Below are 18,858 nucleotides of genomic sequence, written 5' to 3' on the forward strand. Positions count from 1 at the left end.
GCAACTATACAAGGCATTGGTGAGACTTCATCTGGAGGACTGTGTACAGTTTGGGTCCTCCAACTTGAGGGTGGATTTAATTGTTTTGGAGGCAATTGAGAGATGGTTCATTCGATTAATTCCTGAGACAAAAGGCTTATTTTATGAAGACAGATTGAGTGGTTTAGGCTTATACTCACTATAATTTAGAGGAATGAAGGGAGATCGAATTGAGGTATAAAAGATGCTGAAGGGGATTGACAGTGTAGAAAAAGTGGCTGTTTCCCGCAATCTAGAAGAAGGGATCATGGTTTTAGGATAAGGTGCAAGATTTAAAACAGAGATGGAGGAGGAATTACTTTCCTCAAAGGCATGTGAATCTCTGCAGTTCCCTAACCCAAAGTACAATGGACACTGGGACATTTGAGTAAATTTGAGGAGGAGATTGACAGGATTTTAATGACTGAGTAAAAAATGAGGTCTGCAGATGCTAGAGATCACAGCTGAAAATGTGTTGCTGGTTAAAGCCCAGCAGGTTAGGCAGCATCTCAGGAATAGGGAATTCGACGTTTCGAGCATAAGCTGATGAAGGGCTTATTTCCTGATGAAGGGCTTATGCTCGAAACGTCGAATTCCCTATTCCCGAGATGCTGCCTAACCTGCTGGGCTTTAACCAGCAACACATTTTCAGGATTTTAATGACGACAGGTTGAAGGGTTACAGGGAGTGGGCAGGAAAGTGAACTATGAGATCAGCCATGATCGTATTAAATGGCAGAGCAAGCTCGAGGGACTGAATTGTCTGCTCCTGATCCTAGTTGTGTTGTAGAAGATTCCAGAAACTGAAGTTGTTTTGAATGTCATTTGCATTTCAAATTTACTTGCATCAACCCTTGGAAGAATTGCTAAACCAGCCAGTTCTGACACGACAACCTCCAGGGATTAGGTGAGAGACGGACGCTGCTGGCTGTAATATCTCCCCAGGCCAACTCTCTAACTGTCAGAACCTCGTGAGCAGTCTGTACTAACTCAACAGAGAAGGAAACATGATGATACAAAACGAGAATGATGTAACTTTGGGCTTTGGGCATGAAGCCTGTCACATGCAAAATGGAGACAGACCTTTTTTTAAATCAGGAAGGGAATCAAAGGTTATGAGGAAAAAGACAGGAAACGAGTTCAGGATTATCCAAATCAACTGAGATCTCATTCAGTGGCACTGCAGACTCAGTGGGCTGAATGGTCAACACCTGTTGCTACATCTTACACTCTGCAAAGTAGATGATCAGGAGAAGACACTGACCTGCACAGTACCAGCTGGGCAAGGGGGCTGTGCCTGAATGTTCATCTGTCTGCTCCTGATGTCCACAACCCCTCCCAGAGGTGGCTGCTTTCCTGGAATACTGTTATAGTAATTATGTTCTGACATCTCCTCCTCCTCCTCCTCCTCACCCCAGGCAGACTCCTCACCTCCATTCATCCTACATCCATCCAGCGGAGAAATACATATTACAATCAAAGCAGCAGATCGTCAGTCAAATCTTTGATCATGTGCAAAACTAGAGGGCATAGGTTAAAGGTGAGAGGGAAAAGATTTAAAATGGACCTAAAGGGCAACTTTTTCCACACAGAGGGTGGTGCGTGTATGAATAAGCTCCCAGAGGAAGTGGTGGAAGTGGGTACAATTACAACATTTAAAAGGCATCTAGAATGGGTATATAAATACAAAGGGTTGAGAGAGAATATGGGCTAATTGCTGGCAAATGGGACCAGGTCACATTGGATGTCTGGTTGCATGGATGAGTTGGACTGAAGGATCTGTTTCCGTGCTATATAACTATGTGTCAGGACTCCTGCCCTTGCTAAGGTATATTAATTTACAGTTAACTAAAACTGGGAGCACAAATCAACCAGGAGGAAGTTAGTGATGGACTTGAAAAAGGACATGAGGTAAAAACAATGTCTGCAGATGCTGGAAACCAGATTCTGGATCAGTGGTGCTGGAAGAGCACAGCAGTTCAGGCAGCATCCAAAGTGCAGCAAAATTGACGTTTCATCAGGCTTTTGCCCGAAACGTCGATTTCGCTGCACTTTGGATGCTGCCTGAACTGCTGTGCTCTTCCAGCACCCACTGGTCCTTGAAAAAGGACACAGACAACTGGAGGAATGGGCAAACAAGTTGCAGATGAAACAGAGAAATATGAAGTCATTCATTTTCTTAGGAAGATCATGGAGAGATAATGCAAACCATAAGAGCTTAATTCTAAAGGAACAGAGGGACTTCGGGGCAGAGGTTATTGAATGTGGCCGTACAGATTGACAGAATGGTTCATAAAGCAAATAATAGCCACAGCTTTATCAATGTGGACATTGAGTGAATGAACCAGACGGTGATGTAAAAAACGCTCACTCGTTCAGCCACAGTTAGAGGATTATGTCTGGGTCTGGGCACCAAACCTGAGGAACCACACTAAGACATTGGAGAGAGAGACCCCATAGCCCAGTGAGAGTCAGCCCCTTCAGGAGAGGGAGGGAGACCCCATAGCCCAGTGAGAGTCAGCCCCTTCAGGAGAGGGAGGGGGACCCCATAGCCCAGTGAGAGTCAGCCCCTTCAGGAGAGGGAGGGGGACCCCATAGCCCAGTGAGAGTCAGCCCCTTCAGGAGAGGGAGGGGGACCCCATAGCCCAGTGAGAGTCAGCCCCTTCAGGAGAGGGAGGGGGACCCCATAGCCCAGTGAGAGTCAGCCCCTTCAGGAGAGGGAGGGGGACCCCATAGCCCAGTGAGAGTCAGCCCCTTCAGGAGAGGGAGGGGGATCCCATAGCCCAGTGAGAGTCAGCCCCTTCAGGAGAGGGAGGGGGACCCCATAGCCCAGTGAGAGTCAGCCCCTTCAGGAGAGGGAGGGGGACCCCATAGCCCAGTGAGAGTCAGCCCCTTCAGGAGAGGGAGGGGGATCCCATAGCCCAGTGAGAGTCAGCCCCTTCAGGAGAGGGAGGGGGATCCCATAGCCCAGTGAGAGTCAGCCCCTTCAGGAGAGGGAGGGGGACCCCATAGCCCAGTGAGAGTCAGCACCTTTAGGAGGGGAAGGCAGGAAGTGTGACAGGCCGAGCAACTATCAGTGTGATGAGGTTCATTTTATTTGATTTCCCCAAAGAGATTGAAGAACTCACAACGGCACCATTTTGTTTCACGCAGACTTGGTCCTCTTACCTGTCAAGAGGAGCAACTACTTTCGGGGGACTGTGCAAATACTGTTTGAACCTCAGTTCAAAGGCCTGTCCAATTGTGCTGATGACAGTCTGTGCTAACCCCTCACAACACTCCAGGATATGACAGGCTGTGGAATGTTAACAGGAGACTCCATTACCGAGTGTGGTACCTCATTGAATACCCGCAATTACAACACAATCCCAAGACCATTTCCTGGCCAATTTCCCTAATTTGATCTACAACAAACTACATGTGACAATATATTGATTTGAAATGGAGAAATGGTCAGTTGCAGTCTTCCTGTTTCTATTCAATTCATCCAAATGTCACTTCATAATCCCAAAATCAATTCTGCAACCCTGCCCCTCCCACAAACTCCCAATCCCTCTCCCAGCTCTGACAGCAACCCACCTGACCTTCCCCCGACCCCAACCTCAGAGACTTGGATTTAAACAGACTACAGCCATATTTGAATGTCAAGTCTATTTGTCTCACGCTGTTCAGTGGTTTGTAAACCACAAAGAGTGCTAGAGATGACTCTGAGAAATCATTTCACATGAAACAACTTAAGTATCTTCAGATCAGAATGTTTACCCATTTACACACCTGGAATGCTCTTTCTTTAATTTTTTTTATTATTCATTCACAGGATGTGGGTGTCACTGACTGGGCCCAGCATTTATTGCCTGTCCCTAGTTGCCCCTTGAGAAGGTGGGGGTGAGCTGCCTTCTTTAAATTGCTGCAGTCCAGAAACTCGAGGTAGACCCACAATGCCCTTAGGGAAGATATTCCAGAACTCTGACCATAGAACATGAAGGAACAGCAGTATATTTCCAAGTCAGGACAGTGAGTGGCTTGGAAGGGAACTTACAGGAGGTGTTGTTCCTGCGTATCTGTTGCCCTTGACCTTCTAGATGTGGATAGTTTGGAAGATGCTATCTGAGGATCTTTGGAGAGTTTCTGCAGTGCATCTTATAGATAATACCCACTGCAGCTACTGAGCATCAGTAGTGGAAGGAGTGGATGTTTGTGGATGTGGTGCTAATCAAGTGGTTGCTTTGCCCTGGATGTTGCCAGGCTTCTTGTGTGCTGTTGGAGCTGCAAGGGGGGAGTATTCCATAACACCCCTGACTTATGCCTTGTAGACGGTGGACAGACTTTGGGGAGTCAGGGGATGAGTTACCTGCAGAGAGTTCTAAGTCTCTGACTTGCTTTTGTGATCACTGTGTTTACATGGCTAGTCTAGGTCATTTTCTGATCAATGGTGTGGATCGTAGTGAACTCAGTGATAGTAACACTGAAACATTAAGGGCCGATATTGGATTCTGTCTCGTTGGAGATGGTCATTGCCTGGTATTTGTGCAACATGAATGTTATTTACCTCTTGTTAGCCCTGGATACTGTCCAGGTCTTGCTGCATTTTGATGTAGAATGCTTCAGAATCTGACAAGTCACAAACAACGCTGAACATTGGGATAGGTTGATTGATAGTATCTTAACCAAATTAAGAGAAAATCATGTTTTTGAGAAAGCTTTGTTCACTCAAACAAAGTCTTCCTCCTGTTTCACCTGCTGTGGCCATTTACCTACATTGGCTCCTGGTCCTGCAACATTTAAACCTCCCATCCCATTTCCAAATGCCTCACAGCTCCAGGGACGCAGTTCAATTCCCACCTCAGGCAACTGTCTGCGTGGAGTTTGTACATTCTGCATGGGTTTCCTCCGGGTGCTCTGATTTCCTCCCACAGTCCAAAAATGTGCAGGTTAGGTGAATTGGCCATGCTAAATTGCCGGTAGTGTAAGGTGCATTAGTCAGAGGTAAATATAGGGTAGGGGAATGGGTCTGGGTGGGCTACTTTTTGGAGGGTCGGTGTAGACTTGTCTGGCCGATGGGCCTGTTTCCATACTGTAGGGATCTAATCTAATCACACAACCATCCCAAGACAATCGGTGCATCTGCAGCTCTAGCTTCTGCCATTTCCCCAAGTTTTATTGGTCTGCTATTGGTGACCAGACCTTCAGCCACTTGACTATAAACCACCTCTGGCATTTCTTTTTAAGATGTTCCTTCAAAACCATCTGTAACTAAACTATGAGTAAGTGTCAGCCCAGCTGCTTGAATGGCTCAGTTTTAAATCTTATTTGATAATACTCCAGTGAAGAGAGACCCCATCTATAGTTGCAAATACTCACCTCTCTGATTTACAGGGTCTTTTGCTACGTAGGCAACATAATCAGCAGTGTCCTGTAGAAGACATGAATTATTTACCGCTTTCTAATAACACTTCACATTAAGGAGTAACATCAGTCTGTGTGCATTTCAGGGACTGGGATGATGGGAGAATAAGCTGAACCACCTCCTGAATCTGAACAGAAGAGATTCAGTCGCTCTGTCAGATATCATAATTCCTCTCTGGTATTTTGATATAGGAACAAACCTACTTAAAATTACACATTAATGAGCAAATACTGGCATTAAAATAGCCATCTGAGGAATTTGAAACTGCAAGTTAAGGTTTCCTGAAATCATGTTTATAGAAATTGGTAATCTGGACACAAGGGATCAGGAGACCCTGTTCATAATGTGTCCTTTCTTCAGCCAGTGGTCTGAGAGTTGGTCAACTAATTCAGGAAACCTGATCATCAATCAGTCTGTTAGGATTGCTGCTCCTGAGTAAAAGTCATTACATGGTGCTCATCTGGATCTTGCAGTTGAATCCTCACAATGATCAACTAAACTGCAATCGATCACTGCCTTCAACTGAAGGAGGGAGTCACCAAACACAAACACTGAACACTGTCTGCATCACAAAGTAAAGATAGACCCACTGACAAAAACCCAGCAACTAGTCACTAAGCAGTTCCTCCACACCCGGTGATCCTCAGAGCTGCCCAGTGGGGCAATTTAGAAAGGAGCTGTGGTGACAGTGATGTTGTCAGGTCAGGTAACTCCTTACTGTGTCCCCACCAGAAGCGAAAGAGATGGACTGCATGTGATGGTTCGCGATGATCTGGGAACAAAACACACAAAACATTTCACTCATACTCTCAGCCCCAGGCAGAGAACAAAAACAGTCACCCTCACTCCCGAAGTCCCCGGGCCCACAGACACCAGCATAAACTGCACACTCGAGGGGAATTGGTTATGTTGATCTCTCCTTTGTCAAAGCTCCAGGACCCAACACAATATCCTGCCATCCCATATCCTGAAACTGCCCTGACTGTGGGGGACTGTGGACGGGAGTGGCTGTGCATGTGTTGGGTGGAGAGGTTTGGGGATAAGAGAGAGGAGAAGGAGGAGGAGAGTGTGGGCTTGCTGCTGAGTGATTCCTCGATCTCTGGGTAGTATCAGTCTCATGCTTACACCCCATCCTGTTATCCCCCGTTCACCCTCCCTCCATTCCACATTAACCCCACTCCCTGTCCCCAGTTTATCCCCCACCCCTGACCACACCCAATGTGTGGGTACCTGTCGGGTTGTGGGCAGTGCCAGGTTTAACCCTTCAATGGAGATGTTGATGGTGATGTTCATCCCAGCAAACCGCAGGTTACTCCTCCCGAGGATGGATTGCAGGGATTGGTTCGAAGGCTAAAGGAGGTCAAGGTGCAAAGCAAACAGGCACAGAATAGACATCAACAAGAACTAAACGGTCAGCAGTTAGTGAGTCTCAGTCCCGAACCCACAACCTGTCCCCCAGGGAAAGTGAGGGTGTGTGCGCACACGCACACGTCCAATGGGATCAGAGCCAGGGTTTTGGATTCGCTGTGTGGGGTTTCAGAGGGAGACTGCCTCACTTGTAGCAATGGGCATTGTGGACTTGCAATGTCCAAGGAGGCACAGGGCTGCGGGCAGCTAGCAGGTGGAATGAGACACTGACTTTGCAACGACATTGAACCGATGATGGCAGGGCAGGGGCAGCTCAGTCTGAGATAAGTAAATCAGTCACGATCCAAGCTCAGCCTGACATCGTTCGTACCTTCCTTTTCCAAGCCCCTTTCACTCCTGGAACTGTTTCGTGCAGCCGATTAATGGCTTCCCTGCAAAATGAGGTTAACTTGGTGAGAGAAGATTCAGTTTAGAATAACAGGCACTGCCCATCTCTGGGCATATAGAGGCCCATCTTTACCTGGACCAAACACCTTCCATTAACCCAGTGCATTCCAAAGCTCTTTACAGTCAATAACACATTTCTAAATCACAGGCCAAATTGAACCTCGTCTAACCCACTGGCACACAAAGAGATCACGGGGTTCCGTCTGCATTGTATTGGGAACTTCAGGCTATACCACAGTCAGAAGCAGCAGCTTTTTAGCTCTTTTTACATTCTTTTTAACAGTGACTTTCTCCACAGCTGGCAGCAGTTGCCTCAGGGAAATCGAAGTTATCACATGGTCCAGGAGGCTGAGTGAGCATCTCAGGATGACCATCATCATTGTTGCCCCAAGTATTTACAGATGGAAGTATTGAAAATATAAGAATTTTTTTGATTTTTTTAAAGAATTAGGAGAAAGGAATAGAGGTTCTTTACACAGAGAGTAGTGAATGTATGGAATGCGTTGCCAGCGATGGTGGTGGGAGCAGAGTCATTAGGGACATTTAAACGACTGCTGGACATGCAGATGGATAGCAGTGAGTTGAGGGGTGCGTAGGTTAAGTTGTTATATCTTACGTTAGGATTAAACCTCGACACAACATTGTTCTGTACTTTTCTATGTTCTAAAACAATTTCAGTTGCATTGAGAAGCTGCTTCACAAACAATGTTAATATCAGATGTGGAAAATTATGTTTCCAACTTGTTCTTTACTAAGAACATATTGGGTACAATTTTACAACAAGGAGTTCCAATTTTCCAATCGAATTTGAGAGATAATTTTATTCATTGTTTGTGGCCCTGTGCTGACGTTCTCAGAACAAGCTGGCTCTTTAAGAAACATCATCAATATTAGATTAGCACTGCAGTCAGCTCTCACTTTGCCCTATCGATTGGTGCTGCTATTTCTACCCCACTCTCATCACTGCACTGATTATGGTGCTGATCACTGCAGAGGAACTGTTCACATCAATATAAAATTGTCAATCCCATTCTACAAGCCCCTGTGCAAACTACGGTCACTCACAACACACATTGTTCAGGGGGCAAGGCAGAGAAACAGATACAGACTCCACAAGGAAGGAAGTGAGAGAAAAAAAAAAGAGAGAAGGAGAAAGAGAGATAAGGAGGAGTACCATAAAAAGGAGAATCCATAACCTCTCAATCTGGATGTCATGATGGGAAGGTGTCCCGGTGTCAAAGAGAAAGCAGTCTAATCAAATAAGCAGGCGCTACCTTTGAGAAACACCATGTTTGAGAGTGAAACCAAATATTGATTGCATTTACATTTTGACTCCTTTGGCTTCTAATCATCTTTACTTCAGTAGCAGTCAATGACCATAACTAGATTTAATCCTATTGAGATTCTGCAGGTCAGGCAGCATCCAAGGAGCAGGAGAGTCGACGTTTCGGGCATGAGCTCTTCTTCAGGCTTATGCCCGAAACATCGACTCTCCTGCTCCTTGGATGCTGCCTGACCTGCTGCGCTTTTTCAGCACTACATCTTTGACTCTGATCTCCAGCATCTGCAGTCCTCACTTTCTCCTATTGAGATTCTGTCAATAATATACGACATCATCTTACCTTGTGACCTGTGTTCTTGTGTTGAAGTCAAGAGATCTCATTGATTTGACCACTTCAATACACCCCATATACTGTAACAGGAAGATACAGGGTCACACATAAATACACCAGAGATCAATCTTCAAATTTCATTTTATAAATAGACCATTCAGCCCATTGTGCTTGTGCCAGCTCTTTGAAAGAGGTCTCCAATGAGGCTCACTTCCCTGCTCATTCAAATGCCTTTTTGAAAGTTCCTATTGAATCGGTTTGTCCTGCCATTTTAGAAAGTCAGAGATCCTCAGCACAGTTAAAGGCCTTTCGGCCCATCAGGTCCATACCAGTCAGAAACACTACCTAACTATTCTAACCCCATTTTCCAGCACTTGATCAAAAGTACTGCCTGCGTGGATATCAGTGGTGCACATCTAAATCCTTGTTCAATGTTGTAAAGATTTCCAACTCTCCCAACCTTACAGTCAGTGAGTTCCAGATTCCCACCACCCTCTGGGTGAAAACATTTTTCCACACAATTTCTCCAAACCTCCAATCCCTTCCCTTAAACCTCCGTCATTGACCCCTGCATTGAGGAGAAACGTTTCTTCTGTTTACTCTATCCATGCTCCTCAATTTTGTTTAATTTTAATTCTGTCATAGGATATGGGTGTTGCCCTTGAAAAGGTGGTGGTGAGCTGCCTTCTTGAACTGCTGCACTCCTCTGGAGCAGGAGATAGCTTAGTGGCATTGTCACAGGACTGTTAATCCAGAGATCCAAGTAATGTTCTGTCCAGATTTAAAAAAACTAGAATTGTGGGACTAATTTGAGGGACTACTCACTCTAAGTATTTACACTCATATATTCAGAAAGTTCAGTTCAAGATCCTTCCTTTGTACTCAAACCCACGTTTCTCTCCACGTTTTTGACAGAAATGTCTTCCCCCTGTATTCACACAGAACAGCCCCTTCCATAGAGACCTGAAGACAGGAACAAATAGCCAGGGTTCCTGCCTAGTCACTGAAGGGTCTGTGGAAGGGTCACTCAATCCAAAATATTAACTGTTTTCTCTGCACAGTTAAGGCTGAGGGGACCCTATACAGGTTTATAAATTCATGATGTCATGGATAGGATAAATAGACAAGGTCTTTTGCCTGGGTTGGGGGAGTCCAGAACTATAGGGCATAGGTTTAAGGTGAGAGGGGAAAGATATAAAAGGGACTTAAGGGACATCTTTTCCATGCAGAAGGTGGTGTGTGTATGGAATGAGCTGCCAGAGGAAGTGGTGGAGGCTGGTACAATTAAAACATTTAAAAAGGCATCTGGATGGGTACATGGTATAGGAAGGGTTTAGAGGGATATGAGCTAAATACTGGCAAATGGGAGTGGATTAATTTAGGATATCTGGTTGGTATGGATGAGTTGGACCGAAGGGTCTATTTCCGTGTGCATGTGTATGACTATGCTGCCAAATCTGCCGAGTGTAGGGACTGCTTGAGGGGATTGGGTTAACGGGTCTTCAGAAGAGAAAATCTTTTAAGAAGCATGTCCACACACAGACAAATATAATCAGGTTTGAAACCCAAGAAAATACATTTCGTACTGAGGGCTGTGTCTGAGAGATGCATGTGTTCATACAGAGAAGAGCTGGCGGTATTTCCCTAGAGGCTGCTCAGATCCTATGGGCTGGAGGAGGGGTTGCATTTAGGAATTCACAGCTGCTCAAATTACATTTTGGTCTCTTAAGTAGCTCATCACAGCTCATACTGCATTAAACGAGGAGGCAAGGTCAGACAGGGCAACAATAATGCCAGGAAAGGATAAAATGCTGAATCATTTTAGATTCTGCCCACTGTGTCTTTCTCACAAACCAATATACAAAAGAATGATCTCACTCTCAGAAGAAGCCTATGTAGACTGGGAACTCTCACTGACCCAACAACACGTTTAAGGAGGGGACAATGGGGTGACCTAGATTGAGGCTGATATTAATGCACTGCAACAAGAAACAGAGAGAATGGCAGAACTGGGAATAGTGACAGATGGAACTTAATAGATAAAAGTAAGAGGTGATATCTTTTGAAAGAAGGGATAAGGAGCAGAAATATATACAGTTAATGGCACAGCTCTAAAGTATGTACAAAGACAGAGAGCTGAGATTCACATGCACAGATCACAAAAGATGACAGGTACATCAAGAGAGAAATTTAATAAACAAATAGGATCCCGGACTTCGTAATTAAGGCACCGAGAACAAAAACAACAAGTGATGCTAAGTCTTTGTAAAATTCTGGTCAGGCCACAGTGAGAGAATGGTGTGTAGCCCTGGATGCCATCCTTTAGGAAGGATGGGAGGGTCATTGGGAAGAGGAGATTTATCAGAATGGTCCTGGGGTGGGGATTCAGTTGTAACATTAGAATAGAAAGACCATTATGTTCTCCTCAGAGAAGAAGGGAGATTTGCTGCTGATGGACCAGATTCAGCCAGATTTAGGTAAAGGAGAGAAAGAAAAGCAGTTCCTATTGGCCGATTGTACAAGGAGCAGGGACCCCGGTTATGGTTTTGTTACCCCAGGTGCTGGAGCGAAGCTTCCTTGCCCTTTCTATACTGGGCCTCGAAAGGCAAAACATTCCATTGGCTTTTTCAATTATTTGCAGAATCTCATTATTCCACTTTAATGATCAATCAGTGTACATGGATCCCCAAATCTCTGAACTTCCACGGTTTCTAAACTTTACTGTATTTAAATAATTCTGGGATTTTGCCCCCTTTTTCGGTACCATGAGCTGACATTTTCCTTTACTGAAATCTACTTGCCACAGTCTTATTCACTCACTTTATTAATGTGTCTCTGTAAATTTATATTCCTGTCAACACTACTCACTGTTCCATCAATCTCAGTGATTGGTAAACCCATTAAACAGCTGTTGATTGTGTTACTTAAGCTCAGTAATGCAGGGACTAGTAAGACCCCCAACACTGATCCTTATCGTTCAATCATTACCTCCTTTCAGGTCAAATACATACCAACGGTGACTAGTCCTGTCCTCACCATCTAACCCACTCTTAACCAGATCTATTTTTGTCTTTAATTTCACAAAGTTTAATTTGAGTCAATGGTCTCATATGCAGAAACACATCAGAAGTAGAGGAAAAACAAACAAAGCCAGAACTCCCCAGACAACAAAAGACAGCAAGAAGAAGCAGAAAAAGGTGTCAGGTTATTATACAACAGTGTCAGGCTAAACATAGAACACAAAAAGAGGAATTGGAAAGAAAAGGATCAAAGAGTATGAGAAGAGACCGGCAACTAACACAAAAGGAAATCCATAGAATATAGATACATTTAGAAATATACTTGAAATTAGACAGGGCAAAACTAAGAGCTATCCGAACAGATGTGATTGATTAAGGAAAGTCAGCAGAGATTTGTTAATAATATGTTGTGTCCAGTTAATTTGACTGAGCTTTGAATGATGATGATGATGATGTTAACTGCAGCTGATGGGATGTAAATAGACTTTGAAAAGATATTTGATAAAGTAATATGCAACAGATTTGTCAATAAAGTTAAAGGGACAAACGCAGCATGGATATGAAGGTGGCTGAATCATCGGAAACAGAGGGTAGTGGTTAACTGTTCTTTTTGGTAGCAACCTAAAATCAAAAATCTTTAGCAGTTGGGTATAACAAACATAGAAAATTTGAGGAGGAGGCCTTTCAGCCCTTCGAGCCTGCTCCACCATCCAACACAGTCATGGCTGATCATCCAACTCAGTACCAGGCTCCAGCTTTCCCCCATTCTATTTGGTCCCTTTAGCCTAAGGACTATTTCTAACTCCATAAAAATGTTCAATGTTTTTGCACCAACTATTTTCTGTGGCACAGAGTTCCGCAGGCTCACCACTCGCTGGGTGAAGACATTTCTCCTCATTAGTCCTAAATGGATTATCCGGTGTCCTTAGACTGCAACCACCGGTTCTGGACACCCTGGTCATTGCATTTGTCCTGTCTAAACTGGTTAGCTTGTCACTTCCGAGGCTAAAGGTATAAGTCAACTACTAGCTGTAGGTCTGGAGTTACATGGTGAGCAGATCAGGACAGCACATACCTCTCTGTGAAAGGACTTTAGTTATAAACCCATCTTTCACAACAAATACTGATGGGATCATGGTCATCGATTGACTTATTTCCAGATTTTGTTTAAAATTCAAATTCCACAATCTGTTACAGAGGAATTTGAAATCGGATCCCAATATTGGGTCTCTGGATTACCAATCCACAATCAATACCACTACATCGTTACTTCACTAGCACATAGAAAGATGGTTGTGGTTGTTGGAGGTCAGTCATTTCAGCTCCAGTCTCTGCAGGAGTCCCTCAGGATAGCGTTCTTGGCCCAGCCATCTTCAGCTGCTTTATCAATGACCTTCCCTCCGTCATAAGGTCAGAAGTGGGGATGTTCGCCGATGATTGGACAATATTCAGCAACATTCGCAGCTCCTCAAATACTGAAGCAGATTGTGTCCAAATGCAACAAAAACTGGACAAAATCTGGAAGGATCTGAAGAAGGGTCACTGGACCTAAACCGTTAACTGTTTTCACTCCACAAGTGCTGCCTGACCTACTGAGTTTTTCCAGCAATTTCAGTTTATGGACAATATCCAGGCTTGGGCTGGGAAGTAGCAAATAGTATTCATGCCATAAATGCCAGGCAAAGATTATTTATAAAGAGAGAGAATCGAACCATTGTCCCTTGACACTGCTAAATCCTCCATTATCAAAATTCTGGGTGATACATCTGACATTCAACTGGACAAGTGTCAAAACACACAGCGCTGGAAAAGCATAGACAGTCTGGCAGCGTCCGAGGAGCAGGAGAGTCAACTTTTCAAGCATAAACTCTTCATCAGGAATGTGTCAGGGAGGTGGTGTGGCAAGGGGGCTGAGAGATAAATAGGAGGGGGTTGGGGCTGGGTGAAGGTGGCTAGAATTGCAATAGATGGGTGAAGGTGGAGATGATTGTGATAGGTTGGAGTGAAGGATGGAATGGATAGGGTGGGAAGGAAGATGGACAGGTAGGACAGTTAAAGAGGGCGATGCCGAGTTGGAGGGTTGGATCTCGGATAAGGTGGGGGGAGGGGAGATGAGGAAACTGGTGAAATCCACATTGATTCCGTCGGTTGGAGGGTCCCAAGGCAGAAGATGAGGCTTTCTTCCTCCCGTTGTCGGGTGGCTAGGATTTGGGTTGGAAGGTCCCAACTGGACTAGCCATATAAATGCAATGGCTACAATAGCAGGTCAGAGGCTACAAGTCTTTCAGCAAATAACTGACTTCCTGACCCTTCAAAGCCTATCCATCAGCACAGGGAGTGTGATGGAATACTCCCCACTGGCCTAGACCAGTGCAGCTCCAACAACACTGAGACCATGGCTTACAAATGTGTTGCTGGAAAAGCACAGCAGGTCAGGCATAAGCCCGAAACGTCGATTCTCCTGCTCCTTTGATGCTGCCTGACCTGCTGCGCTTTTCCAGCAACACATTTTTCAGCTCTGATCTCCAGCATTTGCAGTCCTCACTTTCTCCAAGCTTGAGACCATCCAAGATAAAGCAGCCCATTTGATTGGCACCACCCTCACAAGTATTCACTCTCTCCACTACCGACACTCAGTAGCAGCGGTTTGTTTTGTCTACAAGATGCACTGCAGAAATTCACCAAAGTTCCCGAGACAGCAACTTTTCCAGACGCACAGCCACTTCCATCTAGAAGGATAAGGGCAGCAGATACAGGGGAACACCAGCCCCTGCAAGTTCCCCTCCAAGCCACTCACCATCCTGACATGAAATATATTGCCGTTCCTTCACTGTCACTAGGGTTAGAATCCTGGCATTCCCTCCCTCAGGGTATTGTGGGTGTACCTACAGCACAAGCAGTTTGGGAAGACATTCACCAGCACCTTCTCAAGGGCAAGCCATGTCAAAGATGGGCACTTGGTGATGGGCACTAAATGCTAGCCCAGACAATGACAGCCACAATCCATGAACACATTTTTAAAAATTGGATGTGCAAGGGACAATTTCAAAATTGCACAAAACTTGGAAATATTGTGAATGAAGAGAAATAAGGTGATAGACTCGAAGAGGACACGAGCTGGTTGGTGAAATGGACAGGGACTTGGCAGAAATAAAATTTAACACCAACACTCGTGAAGTAAATCAGTTTGGTCAGAAGATTAAAGAGAGACAACACAAACTGAAAGGAAACTATTCTAAAGTGGGTGCAGCAGCCGCAGAGCAAGCTCGGGTGCAGGCACACAAATTACAGAGTGGCAGAACCTATTGAGAAGGTGGTTAATATGGTCTATAGGATCCTGGGATTTATCAATAGTGGCTTATAGGACACAAGCAACAAATTTGTGACCTGGTGGTATTACCATTAGGTTATTAATCCAGAAACTCAGCTAATATTCTGGGGACCCAGAAATCCTACCATGAGAGATGTTGGAATTTGACATCAATATTAACAAAATTGTGAGTAAGAATCAACTGCCAATTGTCAGAAAAACCCACCAGGATTTCTAAGTCCTTCAAGGAAGGAAATCTGCCGTCCTCACCTGGTCTGGCCTACACATGACTCCAGACCCCCAGCAATTTGGTCAAATATCATTCATCCTCTGAAATGGCCTAGAAAGCCACACAGTTGTACCAATTTCTACAAATTCTCAAAAGAAATGAAAACAGGTGGATCACCTGGCATTGACCTTGGCACCAGAAAAGACACAGGCAGAAACAGCCCTATCGATCCTGCAAAGTCCTCCTTACTAACATCTGGGGCCTAGTGCCAAAATTGGGAGAGCTGTCTCACACGCTGGTCAAGCAACAGCCTCACGGAATCATACCTTACAGACAGGATCCCGGATCCCACCATCACCATCCCTGGATATATCCTGTCCCACTGGCAGGACAGACCCAGCTGGGGGGGAGGGATTGTTACAGTCAGGAGGGAGTTGCCCTGGAATACTCGACATTGGCTCCAGACCCCACGGTGGTCTCACTGCTTCAGGTTAATCACGGGTAAGAAAACCTCCCCCTGATTACCACCTACCATCCTCCCTCAGCTGATGAATCCATACTGCTCCATGTTGAACAACACTTGGAGGAAGCACTGAGGCTGGAAAGGACACAGAATGTGCTCTGGGTGGGGGATTTCACTGTCCACCACCAAGAGTGGCTCGGCAGCAGCATTACTGATGGAGCTGGTCGGGTCCTAATGGCCAGAGCTGTTAGACTGGGTCTGCAGCGGGTGGTGGGGGAACATGTAAGAGGGAAAAGCATACTTGACCTCATCCTTCCCAATCTGCCAGCTGTAGATGCGTCTGTTCATGACAGTATTGGTGAGAGTAACCATCGCACAGTCTCTGTGGAGACAAAGTCCTGTCTTCACATTGAGAATAACCTCCATCATGTTGGGTGGTATCTTCACCACAGACATACTTCAAGCAGATCAGGCAATTAAAGACTGAGCATCCAGGAGGTGCTGTGTGCTATCTACAGCAGCAGAACTGTGCTCCAGCACAATCTGTAACCTCATGGCCAGGCGTATCCCCCACTCAACCATTACCATCAAGCCAGGGGATCAACCCTAGTTCAATGAGGAGTGCAGGAGGGTATGCCAGGGACAGCACTGGGTGCACCTGAAAATGAGATGTCATTCTGGTGAAGGAGGACTACTTGAATGTCAAACATCATTAACAGCAAGTGTTAAACAGATCTAATTGATCCCACAGCCAACAGATCTACTCTCTGCTAGTCCCCATACTTCCAGAGACCCCTATGGGAGGGAACATCCTTACAAGCATCTACTCCTTCATGGGATGGGCTGAATTGCCCGTTTCTCTGCTGTACACATTCAAAATTATTGAATTAAATGCTTTCTTGACATCCATACAAACTGCATCCAGCAACATTTACCTGAACACTCCACCTGTTGCCTCCTGCAAAACTTCAATCAAGTTTGGGAGAGACCTAACCTTTACAAACTCCCTCTTTCTCAAAACTGCAGCAGCTTCTGCCAGCGATCAACATCTCGCTCCTATAATATAGATGCTAATAATTTTCTCATAAAGTAATTCAGTTATAGATTCCAACAGCAGGAACACAGCAGATGTCAGGGTCTAACGAGTCTATTCCTTCCTCTTTCTCAATGATACACCCCTGTCTGACACATTCTGACAATAACTGAGTTCCCAACAACACAACTACCCAGAGACCTGCCCTGTGCCCCTGGCCTCCCCTGTGCGGGGACCCTGCTGTAGTCCACCCCAGCTTGGTGAGGGCAGTGAATGGACAGGAGGCTGGGTAGGGCTTGAGGGTAGCCCCCGTCCTCTGACCCCAGCAGCTGCACGGGGGCTGAGTGTAGCGCCCAGAGCCCACTGCCCAGCACCCACTGCCCAGAGCCTACTGCCCACAGCCCACTGCCCACTGCCCAGCACCCACTGCCCAGAGCCATGCCCAGTGCCCAGAGCACACAGTCCAGAGCCCAGAGCCCAGTGCTCACTGCCCAGCACCCACTGCCCAGAGCTATGCCCAGAGCCCACTGCCCACTGGCCAGAGCCCGTGTCACTCACGCGGACGATGTAGGAGACCCCCGGGCCCAGGATCCTGGTATCTGGGTGCAGCCAGCCTCCCGATGGTTTGTTGATGAAGCTGCCTTTGCGATTACACTCCCCTCCGGCCAAGCGGACTCCCTCCACCCGGAGCCTCCTCCCTCCGGCCGGCAGCCGGCCCGGAGCCTGCCCCGAGCAGGGAGGGGGACACAGCGAGTCACAGGATCCCAGGACAGCGGCCAGAGCGGGAGGTGGACCCCCGGGGGCTGCCCCGAGACCCCCAGAGCGGCCGGGAGGCTGATCCTTGGCTGGGCTCCTGCCTCCCGGAGACGCCGAGAACTTCCAGTGCGGGATCCGGGGGATGAGGGTGCAGAAGGTGGTGGAATCCTCCGGCTCTTCGGCCACAGAAGCTGCACCGAGCTGACCGCTCATGGCCAGGCCGTGCAGGAAGCCGCTCCCCGAGCTGCTCACCGACTCACTCCGAAAGCGACCATACTTGGGCTTCATCAGCGGAGCTGTCCCTCAGTGAAAGCTCCCAGCTCTCTGATTGATCAGCTCCACACTCCCCAGCACAGCCGCTGATGTCATTTAGAGAATTAATCACCCATTACCCGACAGCCAAACAGCAGAGAGAGAGGGAGGGAGAGAGACACCCTCACAGACACAGTCAGGACAGAGAGAGAGAGAGACACCCTCACTGACACACACAGGACAGAGAGAGAGACACCCTCACAGACACAGTCAGGACAGAGAGAGAGAGAGAGAGACCTCACTGACACAGTCAGGAGGGAGAGGGGGAGAGAGACACCCTCACAGACACACAGTCAGGACAGAGAGAGAGAGAGACACCCTCACTGACACACACAGGACAGAGAGAGAGACACCCTCACAGACACAGTCAGGACAGAGAGAGAGAGAGAGAGACCTCACTGACACAGTCAGGAGGGAGAGGGGGAGAGAGACACCCTCACAGACACACAGTCAGGACAGAGAGAGGGAGAGAGACACCCTCACTGACACAGTCAGGACAGAGAGAGGGAGAGAGAGAGACACCCTCACTGACACAGTCAGGACAGAGAGAGAGAGAGACACCCTCACTGACACAGTCAGGACAGAGAGAGGGAGAGAGAGAGACACCCTCACTGACACAGTCAGGACAGAGAGAGAGAGGGACACCCTCACTGACACAGTCAGGACAGAGAGAGGGAGAGAGAGAGACACCCTCACTGACACAGTCAGGACAGAGAGAGAGAGGGACACCCTCACTGACACACACAGTCAGGAGAGAGAGAGACACACACTGTCAAGAGAAAGAGAGAGAGACAGTCAGGAGAGAGGGAGAAAGACTCTCACACACACACAGTCAGGAGAGAGAGAGAGGCAGAGGGTCCCAGCTCTCTCTCTCACACACACA

General features: G+C 46.6%; 1 protein-coding gene across 3 annotated transcripts in view; it reads right to left on the reverse strand.

The window, feature by feature from the left end:
- shc2 (SHC (Src homology 2 domain containing) transforming protein 2) overlaps window positions 1-18,007 on the reverse strand; it is a 34,612-nt gene extending 16,605 nt beyond the window's left edge. For 2 of the 3 annotated variants that reach the window (XM_060845978.1, XM_060845977.1), the window contains exons 1-8: window positions 17,466-18,007; window positions 8,862-8,932; window positions 7,163-7,223; window positions 6,655-6,774; window positions 6,143-6,196; window positions 5,379-5,430; window positions 3,186-3,312; window positions 1,282-1,459 (exon numbers count right to left, since the gene is read on the reverse strand). In XM_060845978.1, coding sequence (XP_060701961.1) covers window positions 1,282-1,459; window positions 3,186-3,312; window positions 5,379-5,430; window positions 6,143-6,196; window positions 6,655-6,774; window positions 7,163-7,223; window positions 8,862-8,932; window positions 17,466-17,951 — 1,149 coding nt within the window. In that variant the 5' untranslated portion in view covers window positions 17,952-18,007. The remainder of the gene's footprint in view (window positions 1-1,281; window positions 1,460-3,185; window positions 3,313-5,378; window positions 5,431-6,142; window positions 6,197-6,654; window positions 6,775-7,162; window positions 7,224-8,861; window positions 8,933-17,465) is intronic. The other variant, XM_060845979.1, reaches the window with a different exon arrangement.
- Window positions 18,008-18,858: the final 851 nt, after the last annotated feature.

Source organism: Hemiscyllium ocellatum, chromosome 28 (assembly GCF_020745735.1).
Source record: "Hemiscyllium ocellatum isolate sHemOce1 chromosome 28, sHemOce1.pat.X.cur, whole genome shotgun sequence".
NCBI lineage: Eukaryota > Metazoa > Chordata > Chondrichthyes > Orectolobiformes > Hemiscylliidae > Hemiscyllium > Hemiscyllium ocellatum.